Source organism: Notolepis coatsorum (assembly GCF_963971535.1).
Source record: "Notolepis coatsorum genome assembly, chromosome: 2".
Lineage (NCBI taxonomy): Eukaryota > Metazoa > Chordata > Actinopteri > Aulopiformes > Paralepididae > Notolepis > Notolepis coatsorum.
In genome coordinates this window covers 46,054,465-46,079,025 of record NC_140166.1, presented here as the reverse complement: position 1 = coordinate 46,079,025, position 24,561 = coordinate 46,054,465, and the positions used below count along the sequence as shown (strand labels likewise).

Sequence of the window (24,561 nt, the reverse complement as noted above, 5' to 3'; positions counted from 1 at the left end):
GTTATTATCGAAGACGGTAACGTTACACGCTGAAACTCACCCCAGTCTCCGCGCGCCGTTGGGCGATCATCGTCGAGTAGAAATTTTATCATTATGGGATATATTATTACCCGGTCCATCTCCAGCTTGTATAATGGTATATACGTCCAAATCATGTTGTTTATCGAGTTATTGGCAATCGATCGCTATGTAGTGTGACGAGCTAGAGTGCCGGAACCTATACCGAGTGCCCGGAAGTAATATGGCCGACCAGCAAAACCTCTACTGCGCTTCCTGTTAAGCGGTTGCGCCGATCGGCCACCAGATGGCGCTCCTGAACCGCCAGAGAGCTCAGTGGGTCCTGCTGGTGGATCTCAGGCCAGCGGAGGGGGAATATGAATCCGATCGCAGATTTTTGAAATATTGATATAAGGACGCTGTACAGCGTCCCTCGGCAACTTTAGCATGACCAGCAAAGATGTGAAAAGACGTGTCCCGGCAGTCAAAGTGTTAAGACAGTAGTTTAAAAAAAAAAATTATTTCTCTGATTTTCTCCCTGTCCCAATTAGTCGTTGTGCCAATTCCCCCCCCCCCCCCCCTCCCCTACCTGGCTGCTGTATGCATGTTCTCCTACGAGTCGGTACAAGGCGTCCCGAGTCGATCGCACGCTTCCTCCAAGACGTGCGCCGACAGCCAGTGACGTCTTTTCACTTGGCAGCGAGGACTCTCATTGGTGAAGTGTAACGCGTGGGAGGGCACGCTATCTCCACCAAGTCCTGCCCCGCTTAGCAAGCGCTGAGACCTGACCTGACGCTGTCACACAACGCCAGATTCCCACCCACCAGCTTCCCCACCCCCTAATACTGCCAATTGTATTAGTGTGAACGGCCAGCCAAGCTGGTGGCAACGCCGAGAGCTGGGCTCGAACCCATTAAGACAGTAGTTTTGAGTACTTTCTTGTGATATATCACAGTCACATTCCAAGTGATTTGAATTGGCAAATACATGTGCTTTTTGAAAAAGTTACATGGTTTTTCGTCTGAAGGGTTCAATTGCATCCTTTGTGCACTGCAATTCAAACAACGTGACTGGGACGTCCAGTCAAACATTACGATTATCCCAAGATGTGGGAATCGCTCAATTGCTACCTTTCTTGTTGTGTGTAACCACTTAGTTGTACTGTAATTATTATTAAGATGCTTTGTGTTTGCATTTAAAGTAATTTTTACAACCAACATTTTGTAACTACAAAGCTATCCATGAATTCTTAAAAGAAAAAGTAAATACTTATTGCCAGGGCTGTAGAGTATATTGTACATACTTATTACAGTAGGCCTGCATGATAAAACGTGAGAATGAAAGGATAGTTCAGTGTGAAGAGAGGGAGGTACGGTCAAGGCGATGATACCATGAGGCACGGATATATTTATTCTTTGGTGAAAAATGACTTTAAATATAATCAAATAATTATATACATCCAGTAGAGCTAGAGCTATTTCTTACAGCACTGTCCCAGCAGTGTCTAGTACATTCAGAATTACGGTGTACGAATTATAGGCGACTTGTGAACAGGAGTGGATTTCCGGAGCGATGGTCTTGAGGACGGAAAGCCTGTAGCATCAGTCAGTTTTGAGTTTCCTTCACTGAGTGTCTTCTTGAAGTAATGGCTGTGGAAACGTTAAAATAAAAGGTTATTTTCACTCTACAATCTTCTATTAAAAGCTTTCATTTAAAATGCTACATACACAACGTGTCATTTGCATTGATTTTCTCACCCTGTAGGTTGTATCCTCGGGCCCAGGCTCTGGTCTCTGCCAGTTACTATTGGACAGAATCTTCAGGACAACCAATGCAAAGGCTACAATCAAAACTCCTAGTGAATTTCCAAATAAAGCCTCAGGTGGCAGTATGGAGTATGGCTGAGTTATGTTGGTTTTCCCGTTCCTTTAAAAAGAAAAATAATCATTATAAAACAGCATTTTACAAAATGTTCATGTCATTCTGTTGATGTGTAATTTTCTTTACGGTCATACTTTTATTTTACTGTAGATTATCTACTTCTCATCAGTAGTGTGTCAGTTGACTGTAGTATCTAGACTTTTAATATCATCGGTAGACAGTCAGGGTAGTGTTGGGAAACTACTAACTACTTCACAATGAAAAGAAGTTAAACTAAATCTGAAGATCCTCATTTGTGTTCATTTTGGCGACATCTATTGGTGATAAGTGGTCATTGCTGTAGTTTTCCACTGTATTGACTTGCTTTCCATCTTTAAAATCCATGTTAACTACTGAGTTAGTCTTAATTAAACAAACTGTTGTGGCTGCTGCTGCTGATGTAAAACACATCACTTCCTCTGTGCTGGATGATTTCACCAGGAAGGTCCTGCCAGACACCAGTGTGTACAACAGCCAAGAACAGCAATTGTAAAGACATTCATGTATGGTTATAGGTAGAATTACTATTGTGTTATATCAGCTGGTGATAGAGAGCAGCAAAGTAGCAAAACATTTCATTATCTGAATGATAAATCTATAGGGAAATATGTAGTATGTAATTAACTACCTAAACTACATGACCCAAAGTAGTGAAAAAGCTACTGTAGTTAACTTAGTTAGTAGTTAATAAACAGTACTGTATATTTGTATATCTTGTATGTCATAAATATCTGGATGAAACAGTACTGTCTACCTGTATGTTGTGTATGTCATAAATGTTATCATGAATTGAAAATGGGGGACCATGATGTAAACAAGACGTGCAGATTGATTGATTGAATGAAAATGTTATTAACAGATTGCAGAATGGGTACAATACAGTACGGCTCAATACACACAATTGTTAAGGGGATGCAGACCTGGGCCCTATTCCCCGTACCTGGTTCAACTAAGTCGATCAAGATGTCATTATCCAGATTCAGTTAACCCGATGTTTGAAGCCGGGATTTTCCTGTTCCTCGAAGGTGGATTCAGTCTCGTTAACTCAAGCCAGACTTGAGACCCAGGATAAATGCGCCTGCCCGCCTCAGCCGAGAAGGCAGCAAGTGTCGAGGGCAGAGCTCCTGATTCTCTAGCGGCATTGATTGATTAATTGATTTAAAACTTTATTAACATATTGCAGTACGGCTCAATCGCCTCGCCGACAAGTTAAATGCGTTATCTATAGGCTAATTTTAAGTCCCTCATTACCTCAATCAATCAGATTATATTTCTTTAAACTTGCCTGCTGGATTGAATAATCAAATGAGATCTTGCTAGCGAAAATAATTAGTAAAACTGTTATACAGAATAACGATACGGCTCCCTTACCTATTGATTGATGTATGGTCGAACTTTTACTTATCTTCTCTGTGGTGTAACGGGTTCTTCTTTTGACTTTCACGCAGACGACCGGGGTTCGAAACCCAGTCGTCTCCTTCTTTTTGCAATATAGGAATAATTCAATTTGGTGCACGTTGAGAGCTATATAAAGAATGACATCCTCAATGCATGTAGACTTATAATATTTTAACTTAAAACCAGGCTACCTTAAATAACCAGGCTCATTAATATTATATTCCAAAAAATTATATTGGAAACGCCGGGTTGCCAGGATTGAGCACTACCGCTGAGCCACTGTGCCAGATGGGATAAATTCATTGTTTATACATTAATGAACGAGAGACCCGTGTTTAGAATATTCTTTATTTTGTTGTTGTTGCACCGAGCGAGCGCCACGGTATATAACGTGCATTATTTAGGACAAAGTGAATTTAGTATCAGCATTTTGGGTCTATTTTACATTTCAAAAGACCCCTCTGGAAGAATGGAGCACAAAAACGTAATTCAGAATGGTATAACGCAGATCCTAGACTGTGGGAATAATTTCAGGAAACGCGCTGTCACTCCTTTGCGGGGGCGTGGCGATGGTTGATCCGGCTAACTTGAACTTAAACCCTGCTTTCGACCAGGCTCAAACTTTTGGATCTGTTGTCATGGTGATTTGGAAAATCCAGGTACGGGGAGCCGGAAAGTCCGGCTTAAGTCAGACTTAACCGAAAGTTATCCGGCTAACTCAGTTATCCAGGTACGGGGAACGGGGCCCAGAGAAAGACTTTCGTCTTGTTTACATCAGGGTCCCCCATTTTCAATTCATAATGAATTGTAAGTAAGGGTGAAACTTGCTCCGTGCAATCCATTCTTTGTGGATCTAGCCCTGAGTTTCATCAGACAACAATAAATCGTTTAATTGTAGGTAATGGAAATGGTTATGATTAGCGTTAAAGTAAGGGATAGGTAAACAACTTTTTAAGTGAAGATTATGACAAGTTACAGCTTTGCAGGTCGGCCAATGAGTGATGACCCCTGTCGTCGGTCAACTGATGTTGACAAGTTACTGACACGTCACACTACTGATAAAATGTAGAGACTCTCGACACAGAATCTACCATGGACTATCAAAATAAAAGGTTACCTTTTTCTCTGAATGTTATGCAAACCTTTCACCACTCCCTCTCCTACATGTACATACTGCATAGTTTTCTACTGTTTGTCAGACTGCGAATCACACAATTTACGTTGATCAAATTTCGTAAACAAATTAAACAAGCCGAGCAATTCAACCCTTGCACTGAAGAACCATTTAAGTCCGTTTTGAAATTATTTGGACAGCCCATGTATTTGCAGTTTTAAAAATCAACCCAAATCACTTGTGTGTGAATGTGATCACCAGAAAGTACTCAGCCTCTACCGTCTTTAACTATGAGTGAACACAACACTCTAACTTACCATCTTTAAATGATAACGTTTGAAAACATTCAAAGAGACTAATGGTTCTTCGTCTTGAGGTACTCAGTGTTTTACAATGGATGTGCTTCTACTCACAGTACAAAGAAGAGTTTCTCGTTGATGCCAGAGATGCAGGCCACGACGCTGAGTGACAGGATGCTGGCTCCCATCCACACGTGAACAGGTTTCAGGAGCTCACGCAGTGACACGGGGGAGCAAGGCAGCAGGAAACCAGCCAGGCCCACCACCCACTGTTAAAGAGATCCATACAAGTCAGCATCAATATCTCACTGAAAATTAACCATACATTTTGTCCACTATTTTGGACAGCCTATGTATTTGCAGGTGTAAAGTCAAACCCAAATCACTTGGGAGAGTGAATGTGGTGAGTTGTGTTGATGTGCTGAAAGAACGCAACACTCTAAATGAACATCTTTTGATAACAATTAAGCAGTGGTGGAAGTAAAACAAATAGTTTAACACACATGTTGTACAATTTTGAGGTAGTTTACTTGAGCATTTGCATTTTACAGAACCTTTCTTTTGTAACTTATACTTTTTTACTCTTACTACATTTATCTGATTGCATCAGTTACTAGAAGAAAATTATTCTGTATACAAAACATAGGATAATGTGATAAAGATGATGTACTTTCAAATGTTAAGCCTGCCAACTTCAAGATGACGTAATCAGAGCCAGCATTATTGGACCTGTTATGTGTGTCATGTGCCCTGATCAGGCGTTCCTAGTGTGATGTGTCATGTCTAGATGTAGTCCTCTGTCCTAGTGTGTAGTCCCCATTGTTTTCCCCAGGTGTATCCAATTACCATTAACCCAGGTGTGTGTCGTCTCGTCATCTCCTTTTGTATAAGTAGTCTATCATCCCTTCCGTCTGGTGCTGATCCTGTCTCTATAGTCCTGTGTTTGTCTGTCTATTATTTGATGTTCATTTCAGTTACGAAAAAACCATGGTAACTATTAATTAAAATATTCTTTATTTAGATACTTTGGCTGCCGTCTCCTTATTGTGTAACATTGACAAGTTAACGAGCCTTCCTGTAGTCAATGGTTACGTAATAGGACCACATATCACTTTAACATAACCTTGAGAGGTCAAGGGATTGAGAATTGAATGCTCCTAAGCACTGAAATGCACAAAAGTAATATACTGTAGAATATGTACTTTTACTACTTCAGTACATTCAATATCAAATACTTCTATACTTTTAACGAAAGATCCAGTACAATGATGTTTCAGTTTATTATGATTCACTTATTGTGGAATGTTAATGTCATGAGTATCATTTGATTTGATTAGTGTTTTAGTGCACCCTCTCTGAGCGCAGCCAACTCAGTGTGTTGAGGGGGCGTGGCCTTCTATTCGGACTGATGGGCCAATCAGAGTAGCTAGATGTGACTGATGGGCCAATCAGACAAAGTGGTCATTGACTGATGGACTAACCAGAGTAGCTAGATGTGACTGATGGGCCAATTGGAGTAACCTGTGTGTATTATGAAATACTTGAGAGGAAGCAGATTGGATATAAATGCATATAATATACATGCATGCTTGGTTATGTATGCTGATGACACTACACTATATGTATCTTAAGAAAACACTAAGGAGATAAACAAAATGCTTCAAGAAGAGTTCATGCTGGTGTCTGAAAACTAATATACAATATACTTACCTTATGCATACCGCACCTTATGTGAATACTGTATACTTCATCAGAGCATATATTTAGCATTTAGCATTTTTTTTTATTATATATTAGATTAGATTTAGATTATTAGATTATATATTGCATATATTTAGCATTTTAGCATTTCGTTTTTTGAGATTATATATTAGATTTAGATTATTAGATGATATATTGAATTTCCCCAAGGGGATCAATAAAGGAATATCTTATCTTATCTTAAAGACTAAAAACCAAAAGCCTGTTATGTGCTCCAGACATGATCTATGGATGGTCAAGAGTTGAATATATATGGTCGCTCGATTTTGGAAGACCATAACTGCTAAACTTTCAGACATGTGATTTGACAAACCACTATAAGCAACGACACTACTACTGAATGATATCTCCCAGCTGTCGGCTCCTATACAGCAAAAAATACTTGTTTTAGCGGGACTTAGAGCAGCCAAAAAATGTATAGCCATGAGATGGAAACAGCCCGACAAACTTACAGTAATTAATTGGGCTTGAACATTCTTAGATGTAATTTATTTAGAGATCTCCACAGCTCGGATAATTGGAGTCCAGGAATCTAATATTAATTTGTGGACATCGGCAGCTGGGAGAGTAAAGTCCATGGTCTAGCGGCGGAGCGGGATCGAGATGGTTGGTCCTGAATGGGTCCTGGGGTGGGAAGACATTTATTTGAAATGTCTTTTAATGTCTTTTAGTATTTTTATAATTTTTTTACATTTAAATCTTTTGTATTTTTATAATTATATTGTCTTGTGACTTTAGGTGTTATTGTTATTATCAGTTGATCTGTTCATTATTATTATTATTATATATATAATATATATATATTTGATTGCTCCTTCATTGTTATTTATATTATTATTTATTGTTGTGTCCTGTTATGTCTTGTTGTATATTATATGTGAAAAATATATAAAAATAACTAAACATTTGATCACTTGAGGGAACAACCGGAACATTCTCATGGTCTACTCACTCATCAATAATATCACTGCCACATGAGTAGAGCCATTTCCATCATCAGAAGGTGCGTTTATCTTTTAACAAAGATAACAATCATCAGAAGGTGCGTTTATCTTTTAACAAAGATAACAATCAAACAAGTAATACAATCTTTAGGCTTATCCCACTTAGATTACTGCCCAGCAATCTGGTCTAGTGCTTTAACCCTTTCACTACCACACTACCAAAGGGTTAACCCTTTCACTGCAACAATACAGAAGGTTAACCCTTTCACTGCCACACGACAAAGGGTTAACCCTTCAACAACCACACTACAGAAGGTTAACACAGATATGCTTTTACCAAATGCTTCATGTTACCATTACCTAAAACCAATGCTTTAAAGAAAACTATAATGTATAGAGTTATGTAAAACTGGAACTACCGGTATTTAACCCAGATTACAAGTAAAATCAGTTTTAAGAAAATAAATGAAGAACAGCAATTATTCAGAAATCAGTTTGGAATATATATGATATTGATATGATGTGATATTCTCTGAGGTGATGGTTGACTGTAATTGTGGTGCTTTAACTATACATTAACTTGTTATTCTGGTGAGAGAACTTCCTATATATATATATTTTTTTTTTAAATTGTACAGCATGTGATGGTTACATTTTATTTTGTCTTTTGTGTAGATCCCAGGAAGAATGTTGTTTCTAAGGCAACGACTAATCCTAAATAAACATAAACATCTGAAATGACTCGATTTCGTTGATATCCACGGGAATCAACATCAAAGGGCTTTAGTCATCATTTTCACAACAACTGCTCTAACAATTTGGGTCATTTTATGTCAATATACTTTTTGTAAAAAAATTTAAAAAGATTGAAAAACACTTTTTATTCTACTGAATCTATAATTCGGAGTGCTGTTCTATCTGCATATTTCTACTTTTACTTCTACCAGAGTGCTGTTCTATGGGTATTTCTACTTAAGTAAAGGAAATGTGTACTTCTTCCACCACTGGAATTAGGTTTGAAAATAGAGTTCATCTGAAAACATTAAATGGAATTACATAATACATTGTATAATTCTTCGTCACAATGGTAATGCTGACTGACTGGCAATAACCGAGGCTAGATAATTGTGTTCCAATGTGTTTTATTTAAAAGGCACATTCTGTGATTACAGTGCGGTGCCCTCTGTTGAAACACTGGCACCTCACCCCACCACAGGACTAGTTTACGTGGCAATTCATTGGATTGAAGACATTTGTTTCAGTATGAAGTTCACCATCTGAGCCTTTGAAACAAGGTCTGCCAGCATGAGACCACTAAACACAACTTTTACGTGACATTTAAGGCTAGAAAAGAGTTCTTACTCCTGAAGCACAAAAGTGCATGATGGTGAAATCAGTGTATGTGTGTGTGTGTGTGTGTGTGTAACTTGCACATTTTCTTTTCTGATTTGGCTCAAACCTGGTGGATAGGTCGCTCCGTCAACAGAAATGTCCCCACCCTCTAGCCCACAGGTTTTGCTCTAGGAAGCTCAAATTTGGAGGTAAATTCTGTGGGAGTTAAAGTGTGTGTGTGTTCATGCCAATTGGCTAAAAGGGGGCGTGGCAATGGGAGTGACGTATTTGCAAAAGAAATTCAAACATCTATTGTGGATTCACACTTGTTATTCTATTCGTTCAGATCGAGGTTAACCTTTTAGCCATTCGTGTATGTAAGGACCAAGATGGTGACACCATATCAGTAAAAAATAAAAGAATAAAAAAAGGATATATCTAATATACAGTATATGTGGATATACCTAAAGTTTTTATTTTTTTCTATCCACTTTTTCTCCTCTTTTTCTACTTTTTCTCCCATCCCAATTCCAGTGTGCCAATTCTTTCCTCCCCTGTCTTGAACGTTGCTCGCATATGCCCCCCACTGGCCGGTTGTAGGGAGGATAGAAGCCTTGCATCACGTGTCCCCTCCGATACACAAGGAGGCAGCCTGTCACATCTTTTCACCTGGCAGCGCGGACTCTCATTGGCGAGGTGTAACGTGTGGGAGGCTCACACTACCCCCGCCCTTTCCTGTCTCTGCTGTGCAGGCGTCCCCCAACCGACCTGTAGGAGTCGCTGTCCACAACGTCCAGATTACCACCCATCGACTTCCACCCGCTAACTCTGCCAATTGAGTTAGTATGACAGCTGGCCCAAGTCAGAGGCAACCCCGACAGCCGGAGTCGAACCCGGTGTCTCTTGCGTTGGTGACGAGCGCAAAGTCCGCTGCGCCACCCAGACGCCATGATATACCTAAAGTTTCTATGGTCAAATCAATTCTGGATTCTAGCTTTAACCCTTTCACTGCCGCACTACCAAATGGTTAACCGTTTCACTGCGACAACACAGAGGGTTGACCATTTCACTGCCACACGACACATGGTTAACCCTTTCACTACCACACTACAGAAGGTTAACCCTTTTTACTATCACACTACAGACGGTTAACCGGTTCAAATGCTATTACCTGTATCGTGAAAAGAGCCGCGGTGCCAATTCCAATCCAGCTGTGCAAGGAATAGAGGTTGGGAATCTTGTTGGCGTTGTGGAAGCCGAACGCGGCGCGGAGCCCCAGGACGGAGCAGACCATGGCGAGCAGCATCACCGCGGCGTGCAGCAGCTTCCAGGGGAGCTTGTTCTGCCCCCAGGTGAGAGGGACTCTGTACAGCACGGCTCCTGCAGGGAGAGGGTGCATTCAAACTAGGGCTGACCCCCTATTAGTCGACTAATCGCACAATTGGAGGGGGGCTTCCCACCCTCCAGAACATTTACAACAAGCGGTGCAAGGGGAAGGCTAAGAGAATTATTAAGGACTCGAGCCACCCGAACAACTGCCTCTTTGAACTGCTGCGGTCAGGCAAGCGATACCGGAGTCTTAAGGCGAGCACAGAAAGACTCAGAAGAAGCTTCTATCCCCAGGCCATCAGGCTGCTAAACGAACAATAAACACTATGCAACAACCATCAAATGCACACAGCACACACACCCACACGCACACACTCACTCAAACAAACAACACACTGCAGCACCCACTCTCCACACTTTAGATCACACAAACACACTTTACACTTTATATTTATTGATAAAGGATTTGCACTACAACTCGTACACCTACTGTGAATTGTACCTAAATTGCACCTCGTCCCATTTCTGCCTTGCACTATATAGTATTGTATATTAGTACACTGCACAGTATTGTATATTGTATGGTAACTACGTCTATTCTGCATCGAACATTGTACATATGTCTAAACTGAACACTGTGACCTCATTTTTTTACTTCTAATTTTACTATGTTATTTTATTTCATACTTATCTTGTCTTGCACAGTCTCTGGAGCGTAACAGTAAGAAGCATTTTGTATAAAAGTATTCTGTACTTCTGTATGACAAATATTAAAGAAACTTGAACTTGAAACTTGAACTTGAAAGGAGCCGTAGTCGACTGGCCAACCTCTTAGTCGAATACAAAAAAAAATATTCTAATATTTTTTTTTATCATTCTTTCCAAAAGAAAAGAGGCCTAGAAGTGTGGCTAACGCTAATGGCACGCAGACCAGAGGCTAACTGCCTACGAAAACAGGCACAGAGGCACTGAAAGAGGATTTCACCCATCTAATGAACACACTAGACTAGACAAATATCAAGATGTATCCATCAGTGGACCAATTGCATGCTTTTGCAGAGCACAAGAAGCATTCAGTCGACTCCCTCAGACATTAAGCACCCCCACAGCCCAAATGGAATGATCAAAACTAAATTAAATATATATATACTTTTTTTTAAATATTATACCTTTTTTCTTTTTTTTGTCGACCAATAGTCGACTAACGGCAAATTTTGGCCAATCATAGTCGACCATCCTAGTCCTTAGTCGGGGACAGCCCTAAAACACACGCATATTGGGACATCAATACATACCTGTATGTCATGTAAAGGTACACGTATCCGTACCGAACCGTTTCAGTGTGTACCGTCCGTACCGAACGGCTGTGTAGTGTACCGAACGAATGCAACGGTATGTTAACCACTAACAACCGCCCACCGGGGGCTGTTTTTTTCACTATCCAATATAATAATAATAATTATTTTTTTAAATGTACACGTCGATTATTAATTTCAATATAGAATATTCGTTGACAACCCTACAAGTACAATTAGTTACTGCACACTACATCACCCCTCAGTGGAACATGGAAAGCCAAACTTCCCCCCACTGTACCGAAAACCTGTACCGAACCGTGACTTCAAAACCGAGGTACGTACCGTACCGTGGTTTTTGTGTACCGTTACACCCCTAGTCCCTGTCATAAATGTCATGATGTCATGTATGTTGTGTATGTCATGAATTTTTTTTTTAATTTCTCTTTTAAATATAAATAAATATGAATCTAACCCTAACTAACCTTACTGCCATGCACATGTCCTAATAAACTAACCTACACTGTAGCACTCAAAACTTTGATGAACATTGTTACTTGTCGTACAGAACTTGTAAGTCGCTTTGGATAAAAGCGTCAGCTATGACTAAATGTAATGTAAATGTAAATGTCATGAATGTCACTATGAATTGAAAATGGGGGACCCTGATGTAAACAAGAAGACACACGTCTTTCTCTGGTCTGCATCCCCTTAACAATTGTGTGTATTGAGCCGTACTGTATTGTACCCATTCTGCAATCTGTTAAATAAAGTTTTCATTCATTCATTCATTAAAAACATCTCAGTTCTACATTTACATTTACATTTAGTCATTTAGCTGACGCTTTTATCCAAAGCGACTTACAAGTTCTGTACGACAAGACAGCAAGAAGGGTACAACTCTATCAGCTGAGTAACAATGTTCATCAAAGTGTTGCGTGTTACAGTATAGGTTAGTTTATTAGGACAAGTGCATGACAGTAAGGTTAGTCAGGGTTAGATTTTTGAATTTCTTTTTTAAATTTCAGATACTGGTTGAAGAAGTGCGTCTTTAGTCGACGGCGAAAGATTGGACAGGATTCGGCTGTCCTAACTGGGGTGGGTAGTTCATTCCACCATTGTGGAGCAAGGACTGAGAATAGGCGGCTTCTCTTTGATGACCCTCCCGGAGCTTGGATAGGAGTAGGTCTGAGGCGGCCAGAAGATGCAGAGCGTAGGGGTCTTGAGGTGTGTAGTTAGAGACCATTGATCGGAGGTAGGCGGGAGCGGTTCCCTTTGCCGCACGGTATGCTAGGTCGAGGGCCTTGAAGCGGATACGTGCAGCAATGGGGAGCCAGTGCAGGTCCCTAAGAAGTGGGGTGACATGGGCCGACTTCGGTAGGTTTGAGATCAGCTGCGTTTTGAACGAGTTGAAGAGGCTTGGTGGCGGTGGCCGGGAGGCCAGCGAGCAGTGCGTTGCAGTAGTCGAGGCGGGACATGACTGTTGATTGGACGAGGAGTTGGGTGGCTTCTTTTGTCAGGAAGGGGCGGATCCTTCTGACGTTGCTCAGGAGGAATCTGCAGGTTCTGGTTGACGCTGCGATGTGAGCAGAGAAGTTCAACTGGTTGTCGAGGACAAGACCAAGGTTCTTGGCGGTCGGGGACGCAGTCACAGCTGCATTCTCGACTGTGATGGAAAGGTCGGTCAGGGGGGTGGATTTGGCCGGCAGGTGGAGCAATTCTGTTTTGCTTAGGTTCAGTTTGAGGTGGTTGGTCGTCATCCAGGCGGAGATGTCGGACAGACAGGCTATCTGGATATCTGAGGGAGGGAAGGAGAGGAAGAGTTGAGTATCATCGGCATAACAATGGTACGAGAAGCCATGAGACGTGATAATGTTACCCAGTGATTTAGTGTAGAGAGAGAAGAGAAGGGGTCCTAGGACCGAGCCCTGGGGGACACCCGTCCGCAGGGGGCGAGTGGCCGACAGGGTCCCTCTCCATGACACTTGGTAGGAGCGGTCATTGAGGTATGATGACAGCCATGTCAGCGCAGATCCAGCCACTCCCATTCCTGCGAGGGCCACGAGGAGGATCTGATGGTTGACTGTGTCGAAGGCTGCAGATAGATCTAGGAGAATCAGGACAGAGGAGAGGCCTTTAGCTTTTTCTAGGTGAAGTGCCTCTGTGACCGCAATGAGGGCCGTTTCTGTGGAGTGGCCAGTCCGGAAGCCAGACTGATTAGGGTCTAGGAGATCATTCTGTAAGAGATAAGCAGTAAGTTGGTTGGATACAGCACGTTCAAGTGTTTTAGAAAGGAAGGAGAGAAGAGAGACAGGACGATAGTTGCCTATGACGGTGGGGTTCAGGGTTTTTTTTTTATGAGGGGCGTGACTTGGCTTGTTTTAGGGAGGTGGGGACCACCCCCGAGTTGAGTGAGGAGTTGATGGTTGCAGTTAGGAATGGGAGGATGTCCGGTGCTATGGTCTGGAGGAGTGGGGAGGGTAGCCGATCCAGCTGGCATGTAGTCGGACGGTTCGACGTTACCAGTGTCAGGGTCTCGGCTTCTGTAATGGGAGAGAAAGATGACAGAGTGAAGGATGAGGTTCTCGATTCAGTGTTTGGAATGGGTGGGGTTTGGGAGAAGGAGCTGCGGATGTTCTCACTTTTTCCTTTCCTTTTTGATTACTGAAAACGGATGAAGAAATCCTGTAAAACATTAAAAGGAACACGTCAACATTTGGGGAAATTAGCTTACCGTCTTCTCCAGAGAGAGAGACAAGAAGATGGATACCAGTTTCCTCTCTGTGCGTTCAGTAGAAAATAGAATCTGGCTGCACGTTAGCCTAGCTTAGCACAATGAATGGAAGCGGACAGTGCCGGTTAGCCTAGGCATTGTCCAACTAACACCTCCCCCCGAAGGCTAACCGACCATGTCCGCTTCCATTCATTGTGCTAAGCTAGGCTAACGTGCGGCCAGATAGCTTTCTACTGAACGCACAGAGAGGAAACTGGTATCTATTGTCTTGTCTCTCTCTGGAGAAGACGGTAAGCTAATTTCCCAAAATGTTGGCATGTTCCTTTAACAATTGAAATAGAATCAAACAGCAAGAGCTACTCACCATTACCATAGAGCACCACTAGACCTGTGACCATCAGGACAGGGTGCCAGTTGAACTGACGGGGCGAGCCGTCCCATGCAAAGCCACCGCGCCACTGGTTGTTCCAGTGGCACACGAACAGCACGCAGGCCACGCCAAGGCTTAGGCACAGAAGATAACACAAGTAGAAGGACACCACGGATCTCATCCTGGAGAAATATGCACACTAGAATACAAAAAAAATAACTATAAATAAACTACCACGTTACAGAAGGTTAACCCTTTCACTACCACACTACAGACGGTTTAACCGGCTGTAGTGTGGTAGTGAAAGGGTTAACCCTTTGTCGCGTGGCAGTGGAAGGGTTAGTCGCAGTGAAAGGGTTAACCATTTGGTAGTGTGGTAGTGAAAGGGTTAAAGAAAAAGAAAAAACGAGGTGCACATTTTAGCATAACGTAGCATAACTCTTGACCTGTGATGAAAACTTGAGGTGTCAGATCAATTTAGGATATATCTCCGTAAATCTGAATAATTAATAGCCCCTTCATTATTTAATCAAATAGCATGCAATTATATTATATTCAGTTTTGTGCCCCCTACCTTGTTCACAGCTATACTGCAACACTGAGACTGGATTCTGACCATCCCAGATCATCTGGAGGAGTTTACATGATACAAGATACGTGATCGCAACTCTCGGGGTGGGGAACCATATCCCCCTCTCTCACCGGTACTCACAATTGTATTAAATCTCACTTCTGCTTTCACTCTATCAGCTTTTGTCTCGCTTCCACATTCCGCAGCATCGAGGCGGATGAAAAGAAGGTCATCGGCGGGGGAACAGCTGGGAGAGGAGGGGTCCACCTGCAGCATCTGCTCGCTATAAGTGGCCATGGAAACGGTGAGAGTGTGTGTGTGTGTGTGTGTGTGTGTGTGTGTGCGTGTGTGTGTGTGTGTGTGTGTGTCTCTCATCGGGTCATGGAACCTGATGCACTTTGTGACATAAGCTGACGAGAAAATACATTATGATCCTGGTTCTGTAAAAGTAACGTCACGCTTATTGTTCTGGTCAAAAACCCACAATGCAACAGTAATTAATTAAAGCCCATTAAAAAACAATAAAAAATAAGATGTATGACCTGTATCATGTCTTCTACCATCACATGTACCTGTACCTCCCCTCCCCCCTCCTGCTATGATGCCTGCATTTCCCCCAAGGGGATCAATAAAGGAATATCGTATCTTATTACGAAGATAGTTTTGCTAAATTGGAAGTTGCAAAATGAAAATAAATAAATTCTACACAATTTTGTTCAAATTATTTAAAACCTTGGGGTCAAGATTCCATATAGAGCCAGCCTTTGATATCATATCTGAGTGATTCTGCGAGATGAATAATAATGACTGACAAAAAGCTTTTGAAATGCACACAAAGGCAGCTTTAACCTTTTCACCAAAAATCTAATCTACGAATTCCAATCTGGCTTCAGAACATCCCACTCCACTGACACTGCCTTCTCTATTTAAACGACCACATCAAACAAGAGGTGGACACGGGCAAATACTGCGGCATGATGGTCATGCTGGACCTACAAAAGGCCTTCGACACTGTCAATCACACCATTCTGATTGACAGTCTATCAGTGAGCTGGATACAATCCTACCTGGAGGGGAGAGAACAGATGGTGGAGGTAAACGGTACCCTACCCCCCCCCCCCCCCCCCTCCCAGCGAGCTGTGGTGTTCCACAAGGAAGCATACTAGGACAGCTACTGTTCCTAATTTATGCAAATGACATGTCGTCAGCTTGTGACTGCAACTTGTTCCTGTTTGCGGACGACTCAGCCCTGCTGGTCTCTGACAAGAACAAGTTAATTACAGGTTGAAAAAAAAAACAGCTCGGAACTAGGCATAATCTGCATATGGCTCGCTGATAACAAACTATCATTACACATGGGCAAAACAGAGTCCATTCTCTTCGGTTCAAATAACAAACTCAGCAAGACCGACGGCTTCTCAGTTACAGTGGGTGGGTGACAATATTGTCACAAGGAAAGAAGAAATTACCTACCTGGGTTCCATCCTAGAGGCAAATCTTTCCTGTGACAAAATGGCATCCAATGTAATAAAAAAAGTCAACCAACGAACTCGATTCTTGTACCGGATCTCCTCACTGGTAAACAAGAATACCCTGAAGACTCTGGCAGGAGCACTCATTCAAGGGTACTACGACTATGCTTGCACCTCATGGTACCAAAGCACCTCAAAGGCGCTAAAAACAAAATTACAAACATCTCAAAACAAACTGGTCAGACTACTGCTTGACCTTACTCCTAGAACCCACCTCACCCCTGCCCACTTTGACAACCTAGGATGGCTTAGAGTAGACGACAGAGTACAGCAACTTGCAATGGGCCTGGTCTACAAGATACACTACATGACCAAGGTACCCATGTGTACATGTCAAAATACTTCCCAAAGGTCAGTGAATACCACGATCACAACACCAGAGGGAGCTCCACAAATCATGTTAAACCCAGATTCGGCTCAAACAAGGGACTTAACACGTTTCGCAATTATGCCACATCAATGTGGAACGCCCTACCCAAAGCTGTAAAGGAATGTGAATCACTACCCACTTTCAAAAACACTCTCAAAGAACACCTACGGGAGACTGCAATTCGAAACTGGCCCCTGTAAATGTCCTAACCCAACCCCCTCCAATGTACAGTAAATTACCAAGTATGGTTGTCAATATTCCAATGTACAGTTTTGCTTGTACAGTTGTACAGTGTCCCCCACCCACCCACCCCTCCTACCCAACGTCCCCCCCCCCCACCCAACCACCTCCAATGTACAGTCCCCCCCCACCCCCCCAACCCCACCCCACCTACCCAACCTCCTGCAATGTACAGTTTCTACGTCAAATGTATATACTCTCTTTTCTGGATTCTTTCTGTCACAAACAGTACTGTATTTGCAAATCTGGTATGTCATAAATGTATAGATGTAGCAGTACCGTCTATCTGTATGTCATGTATGTCATATATGTTATGATGAATTGAAAATGGGGGACCCCGGACCCTGATCATGTAAACAAGACGAAAGTCTTTCTCTGGTCTGCATCCCCTTAACAATTGTATACATGTATTGAGCTGTACTGTACCCATTCTGCAATCTGTTAATAAAGTTTTCAATCAATCAATCAAAACCGCACTACCAAAACGGTTAACCCTTTCACTGCGACAATATACAGAAGGTTCTGTATCGTTAGTGGCTTAGCTTGGCATCGCCTTCTGCACTATCTCGCGTACGTGCACGCGTACTGAATAAACCACAAATGTACCTCTAATACCAGTATTAGTCTGACCACACCCCTCATCAGCTTACCTTCATAAGCAGGTGTGTGGTCACCTGCTCTCCTCCTTCTCGCTTTCACCACAAGGAAGAGGTGCCTCGGTAGATCCCCACACTTGACACCATGATGGAAGAAATTGGATTAGGAACAGCTTGGGAAACAAGGATACGTTGACATCATATCTTTATTTTCTCTCTCACTATTTTCGAGAAAATACGGCGATATTGTCTTCGTACTGGAGTGTCTAGAAGATGATGATCATTCTACAAACCCTCCACCGGTTTTCGTATTGGGAGCACGCCGCTGCATGCTTCTCAACTGCAGTTCCTTGCTGTGTTTGTTGGGGTGAAACCTGTCAGGCCACAGCTGAACTGTCGGACATGCCGCTGTTGTGAGGAGCGGTGCGTTCCAGGTTGGGTGAGTAGTGTTTGCTGGCGGGCTCCACTTGTCTGTTGGTGCTATGGGGGCTACTAGACAAAGTTTATGGAAACCGGCCCCAGGCTAGGGTCCTTTGTTTAGCCGTCTAGGCGACAGAAGGCCTTGGTCTGGCGACCATTTTAGTTTTAACTAGTGGGCCGCGACCATTGACACTGGTGATCCCTGTGTGTTCTGGACGAGTGGATTCTCTCTGTCACCGTGTTAAGACCCCATCTTTCATATCCAAATGAGAGTATTCCTTCACGAGGGGATATGTGCATGTAATGTGCGATAGCGGCAGATTCATGTTCAAAGTCAGCTATACAGGCCAGTTGGTACTGTGCTGATTCCGCCGGACGTGTTATTGTCACCGTTGTGAAGCGGTGTTGACGTCTTGTTTTCTCTTTTCTCTTAAAAAGTGAGGAGGGTTCAGAACGGCGGCCTGTCTGGGTGAGTGTTATGTCATTGTTTACATGTTCATAGCTTACGGTTAGTCGGTCGGTGGCCTGGCGCGGGGTAGCTTAGGCTTCTCGCGCGCCGCCGGGAGCTCGCTCCTGATCGCGTGCGTCGTAGATCGGCGTCTCGCGAGCGGAAGCGATAGCACCCGAACGGTTGGAGCAGCCGTTAGCTTGATGCTATTCTGTTGAACGTGCTTTGATTTTTAACATGTTTTACACTCTTGACCACGACGTCATCTTTGACAGGGGATGTTCGTCAACCCTGCCTGAGCCTAGACGGGGATTGCGTCAACAAAGAGGGCTGTGTTCTACGGTGGCTTATGACTGCACTTCGCTGATCTGCGTTCCGGGCAGGTACGGGGTTGGCCAGACCCTCATCACACGTCTTCTGGTTTTACCTTGCTAAATGTATTGTGAATGACGGTGTTTTTTCCCAAAACGTGTGTTGTTGCAATGCATTTGAGATACGTTGCGGGTTGTGTGTGAGCTGTTTTTGTCACTGGCAGTAGCTTCTCTGTGCAGGTCGTGATGTATTGATCTGGTTGTTGTGTGAGAAACATCATGGTGTTTATGTGTACCGTGTACTCACTACTAAGGCAACTAACCTATGAAGCTATGCTTGGTGACGAGTGAGTAAAAGAATGTTCTTTCTCAGACTGTAATGACAATGGACAGTGAGTTCACACATTAACAGGTTTTCCTGTTTTAACTGGCCGTATTAAGGGTAAAATAGGAGGATTGTGTTTTTCCCCCCCCGGTTCCCTGGGGACTTTATCACCTCCTATCAGACATGTTGTGCATTAATTGTGTCTTTTGTGTGGTAGGGATACGATGTAACTCTCAGCTTGATTGCTGAGGTTGTGCTAAATCTGCTGGAGAAACTTATTTCCTAAAGGGAAATTGGTTTGGTTGCGGTCATGTGTGCTTAGCAAGGCCTGTGGTCGATACTAATCAAGAATGATGTATTCTCTCATTGTGATGATGATGGGTTGTGTGTGTCATGTGACCTACAACTGGGTTGTACTGACCACAGAAGCACATGTGTATGTTGGACCGGGGTTCTTAGAGCCCTCTCTATTCTGTGTTTTTCCTTAGTAAAAATCAGATAGCAGGTTAGCTCGTGCGCTGTGTGGAGCTGTGAAACGCTTCATAGGGTTGACTATGACTGTGTCATATTCTCTTTTTGTCGTTACGTCGTATCATGGGTGTGGGGTCGTAAAGGGGTGAACTGGTAACCTTTCCTCTCCCCGTTGTTCTGTCGGTCAGGGGTACACCCCCTGTCCTTCAAGGTTCCCGTCACGTGGCGGTTCGGCACGTTACGGGGGGGGGGGGGGGGGGGGGGGGGGAGGGAGTTCCTGGTCCCACGGCCTGGTATATTGGGCGTGTGCACCGCAGGAATTCCCCCGCCATAGAGTACGTCACCGTGCGCGTCTCTGTTGGTAGGACTTCCGTGTGCTGTTCAGGTCCATGTGATGGATCTGTTTTCAGGGGGGGTGGTCAGGGCTCCTCCTCACCAAGCGCCTACTCAGGCCTTCTGTGAGTTCGGACTCCTTCTTCCATGTGATCCATGTGAGGAAGCCTCCATCAGAGTACAGAGCCTTCCTCCTCAGATTGTCAAAGTGAGTGGACCCTCTAGAAGGGTCCTTTTCTATTGTATGTATATTCGATTCAATTCGTTTATTGAGTGTGTATGGGTTCGGTGCCTCTTCCCCGGAGGCCCTAAAACCAGTTTTTTACATGGCTCAAGGTGCAATATATTCTTTTCAATCTGTACAGCTCGCGTGGGAAGTCTCTCTGGGGATCCCCGTCTCTTTCCTATGGGAGGGTGGTGGGATGTAAAAATGTGAACATTTTTTACCCCGGCTGTGTAGACTGGGATACATACTGTTGATGCTTCCTTCTTTCTATTCCAGAAGTGTTGGAGTTAGGGAGTGTCACACCCCTCTTGTCGTTCCCCTGGGCGCCTTGGGGATTCAATGGCAGGTCTAAATAGCCTGTTCATTGATGGGGGTGTGTCCCGACGCACGTATAGTGCTAGCTCGCTGTAAACAGGCGATTGACTGGCACGCCTTAGTTGCTTGTGGTTGAAACAGCGTTTTTATAAAGCAACTGAGATGGGGGTTTTTCCTCTTCCGGCGACCACATCCCATGACCTGGGTGGGTTGTCGACGGATCCTCGTTCATGTCTGGGGGATGATGACGGGATGGATCTGAACATATGTAGTGGGGTCTCACGCCCTTGGGGTGGGCCACCAGGCGCGGTTCGTCCCGACGTCTGGGTGGCGCCTTCTTTTCATGTTAAGATCAACACGCATATCTGCCCTTTTCCTGGGGCATGTCGGCGTGGTTAGGGCACGGGACTGGTTCTGGTCACGCTGGTCCAGATCAGTTGAACCCGTTGTCCGCCGGGGATGCAGATCTGCTGTTCTGGTACCCTGAGGGACTTGGGCTTTTTTCAGGGGGAAAAATGCCAGGTCGGTCTGGGTGTCACAGGGTTAAGCGCTATGGAGACCCTGGTTGGGTATGTTTTTACTCAGCACTGTCGTCATGGCTTACAGCCATGCCATTCTGTACGCGCTCGATCTCGTCGGATCTCGGCCGCTACACAGGTTGGTCCTGGTTAGTACTTGGTTGGGAGACCGCCGGGGAATACCAGGTACGGTGTGCTTAGGGGCTGGTTCTCCATTGTTTTTCGCTCCTCTCTCACGCATGGCGAAGAGGGGCCTGTGGGGGTGGTTTTTTGACCTCCTCTGGTGACCCTGTGCTTCCCGTACCGCCAGGCCCGGTCCGAAGTGATGTTTGCGACCCGTAGGCCTGGGTTAACCCTTTTTGGAAACTGAAACACTTGTACTGCGGTATAGCCGGTGTATACCCGCAGGTGTGTTTTGGAGTTTTTTCTTGAGGGGTTATAGGAACAACCACCGCATTGGGTAACACCGAGGTGGTTGATTCCCTGGTGTGTTGGAGCAGTGTCAACTCCCGGGTTCACCGGTTGAGGGTGCCCCTGCACGTTCATGACGTCTGCCAATCGTGTCAGCCTTCTCTGCCTCGACCCCTCTGGGTGGGGGTTGTTAAATGGAGGCTTGGTCATGCAACACCGCCAGCTTACGCTCCTTCCGCCGGGGCGGCTGTGTTCAGCTGTCCCCTCTGGCGCCTGTCTCGTCCGCAGTCTCCAGGCTAGGGTTAACAGCCTGTTGCCTGGTTTTTCCCCGGTGCGCTGCCTGCTTCCGTTGGTTAACCTTTTTTGTGTGCTTACGGCCATGCTGACTGCCTATTCTGCAGGGTCAGTGTGCCAGGCGGTGTACTATTGGGGGGACGGGGCCCGCTCGGCTTACTGGCCTGGTTGGTTCCGCCTGGGAATACCAGGTGCAGTAACTGAGGGGCCTTTGTCCGAATACGCTGGCGATGTGGGGGGCGGGGCACTACGTGCCCACCTGGTGGGGTCTTGATGCTGGCATCATGGACTTCTCCGGGCCCCCATTCCAGGGAGTCCAGTCCTTTTGGTGGGTCTGGGTCTTCCTTCGTGCTCCGCTGCTACGGCCTTGCCACGGGGTTGGGTTTGCCCTTGACCCCGTGATTCTGGGGGCAGTAACGAGGTTGTTCCTCCGTTCGTTCCCGGGTGGCATGCGGGTTGTGCGTGTGTGTAGTCGTGGGTCAAGCCACGGTCTGCTCACCCTGTGCGTTGAGTTGCTTGAGTGCCTCTTCGCACGGTCGGGTCCGTCGCCCTCCCGTGACGTCCCTAATAGGGGGGCTACCCTCCATTAGGGGGGGTCGGGGGGGCTCGGCCCTCCCTGTTCTGATGGTTTTGGGGGGCTGTCAGCGGGGTGTATTTGTCAGCCAAGTGGCTCCGCTTGGCCTCCCTTGTGCAGAAGGCGATGCCAAGCTAAGCCACTAACGATACAGAACGTTAGGTTATGACTATAACCAAGTTCTGTTAGTTAGGGGCGATGCTTGGCATCGGACGCCGCTGCAGCCCTTGTCCTCACCTTGTGGTGAAAGCTTGGGAAGGAGGAGAGCAGGTGACCACACACCTGCTTATGAAGGTAAGCTGATGAGGGGTGTGGTCAGACTAATACTGGTATTAGAGGTACATTTGTGGTTTATTCAGTACGCGTGCACGTACGCGAGATAGTGCAGAAGGCGATGCCAAGCATCGCCCCTAACTAACAGAACTTGGTTATAGTCATAACCTAACGTTAACCCTTTCACTGCCACAAGACAGCCGGTTAACCCTTTCACTGCCACACGACAGAAGGTTAACCCGTCGGTTGTGTGATAGTAAGGGGTTAACCTTATGTCGTGTGGCAGTGAAAGGGTTGACACAGCTTGATTTCTATAGACTGGTTTCAACTTGACAACATAAACTTACTAAAGGGACAACAGTTTATGTCCTGTTGCAGTGTTTTGCTAATACATAACTGCTAGACGACAGGAAACGGTACACTTGGGTCCAAGTAGCCCCTTTCCGGACTGTGGGCTTGGGTCCAATCTGTTCCCTAGCAACGCAATTTGAGCATACTTTTTTGGATGGAACAAATGGAATATCGTTCTTATTTACTTTTAGCATTTTGTCACGCAGTAAGTCCCAGTAGACTGTTATGATGGTTGCAGATATATGTACAGTTTCTTCGTCAAATGTATACTCTCTTTTTAGACAATTTTTGTATCACAAACAGTACTGTATTTGTAGATCTGGTATACATGTCATAAATGTCTAGATGTAACAGTACTGTCTATCTGTATGTCATATGATGAATTGAAAATGGGGGACCCTGATGTAAACAAGACGAAAGTCTTTCTCTGGTCTGCATCCCCTTAACAATTGTGTGTATTGAGCTGTACTGTACCCATTCTGCAATCTGTTAATAAAGTTTTCAATCAATCAATCAATCAATCAATCAATCAATCAATCAATCAGTCACCTGACCAGTTGGCCTCGGGCATTTAAGGACATCGCATAGGCCAGCTAGCTTAATACAAACTATCCACAAACAAAGAGCAGCCTCGTCCAATACCTTATTTGCAAAACATCCTCATCTGTAGAGATGTTTGAAGAGAAACCTCGCGTCCAAAATAATGTACCTTTTTCTTTTTAGAAATGACGTATATTCAAGTCTGATCGACACATAACACAACACAAGCAACCTTTGTTTTCTCAAAACACTTCCTTGTAGATTAGTTGCACGTATTTATGGGAAACGTAGTCCTGCTTCTTCTTCTTCTTCTCCTTCTTCCGTAGTTTGTTGCATTACTGACATCTTCTGGAGTTTAATAATAACTCCTACTCCGGTTTGTCAAAACTTTCAGTTATCTTTAAAGGGGAACAACACCCAAATTAAGAATCTAATCATGTTATTCCCATGCCCTAGGAAAGTTCCATTCACTTTTGTGAACACGAGTTTCTCAATCCTAAACCAGAAACAAGAGAAGTAAGAATCAAACTTGTGATGTCATAAGGTATTTTAAAAAGTATAATCAGAACATTCCCCTCTGTGCTCTTATAGTGTCACCTTTACAATCGTTTCCAATTCATAGTCTATAGCAGCTTCAAACTTGATACTTGATGACATCACAAAAGTTGAGCGCTCTAGTTTTGTGATTTTGTGATTTTGGAGGGCTTTCTTAGAACCATAGAAATAACATGAACATGCAATTCCGTAGTTCAACTTCCTGCTCCTGTCCACTCCCTCTACATCTCAGTATTTCACTACCACACTACCAAATGGTTAACCCTTTCACTGCAACAATACAGAAGGTTAACCCTTTCACTACCACACTACCAAATGGTTAACCCTTTCACTGCAACAATACAGAAGGTTAACCCTTTCACTGCCACACGACAAATGGTTAACCCTTTCACTA

The 24,561-nt window shown here is 44.1% G+C and overlaps 1 protein-coding gene across 3 annotated transcripts; it reads right to left on the bottom strand.

Moving 5' to 3' along the window:
- Nucleotides 1-1,390: 1,390 nt before the first annotated feature.
- On the bottom strand, nucleotides 1,391-23,858 carry cyb561a3a (cytochrome b561 family, member A3a). 3 transcript variants are annotated; one of them, XM_084309333.1, is made up of 6 exons: nucleotides 23,715-23,858; nucleotides 14,488-14,692; nucleotides 9,937-10,145; nucleotides 4,843-4,997; nucleotides 1,755-1,923; nucleotides 1,391-1,646 (listed from the first exon to the last, which is right to left on the bottom strand). In XM_084309333.1, the coding sequence occupies exons 2-6, from the start codon at nucleotides 14,672-14,674 to the stop codon at nucleotides 1,620-1,622; spliced, it is 747 nt and encodes a 248-aa protein (XP_084165459.1). In that variant the 5' UTR covers nucleotides 14,675-14,692; nucleotides 23,715-23,858; the 3' UTR covers nucleotides 1,391-1,619. The 3 variants fall into 3 exon arrangements, with proteins under 3 accessions (XP_084165459.1, XP_084165460.1, XP_084165461.1); XM_084309334.1 differs by having other exon boundaries at nucleotides 23,782-23,815; XM_084309335.1 differs by lacking the exon at nucleotides 23,715-23,858 and adding an exon at nucleotides 15,206-15,311.
- Between the last annotated feature and the right edge of the window lie 703 nt (nucleotides 23,859-24,561).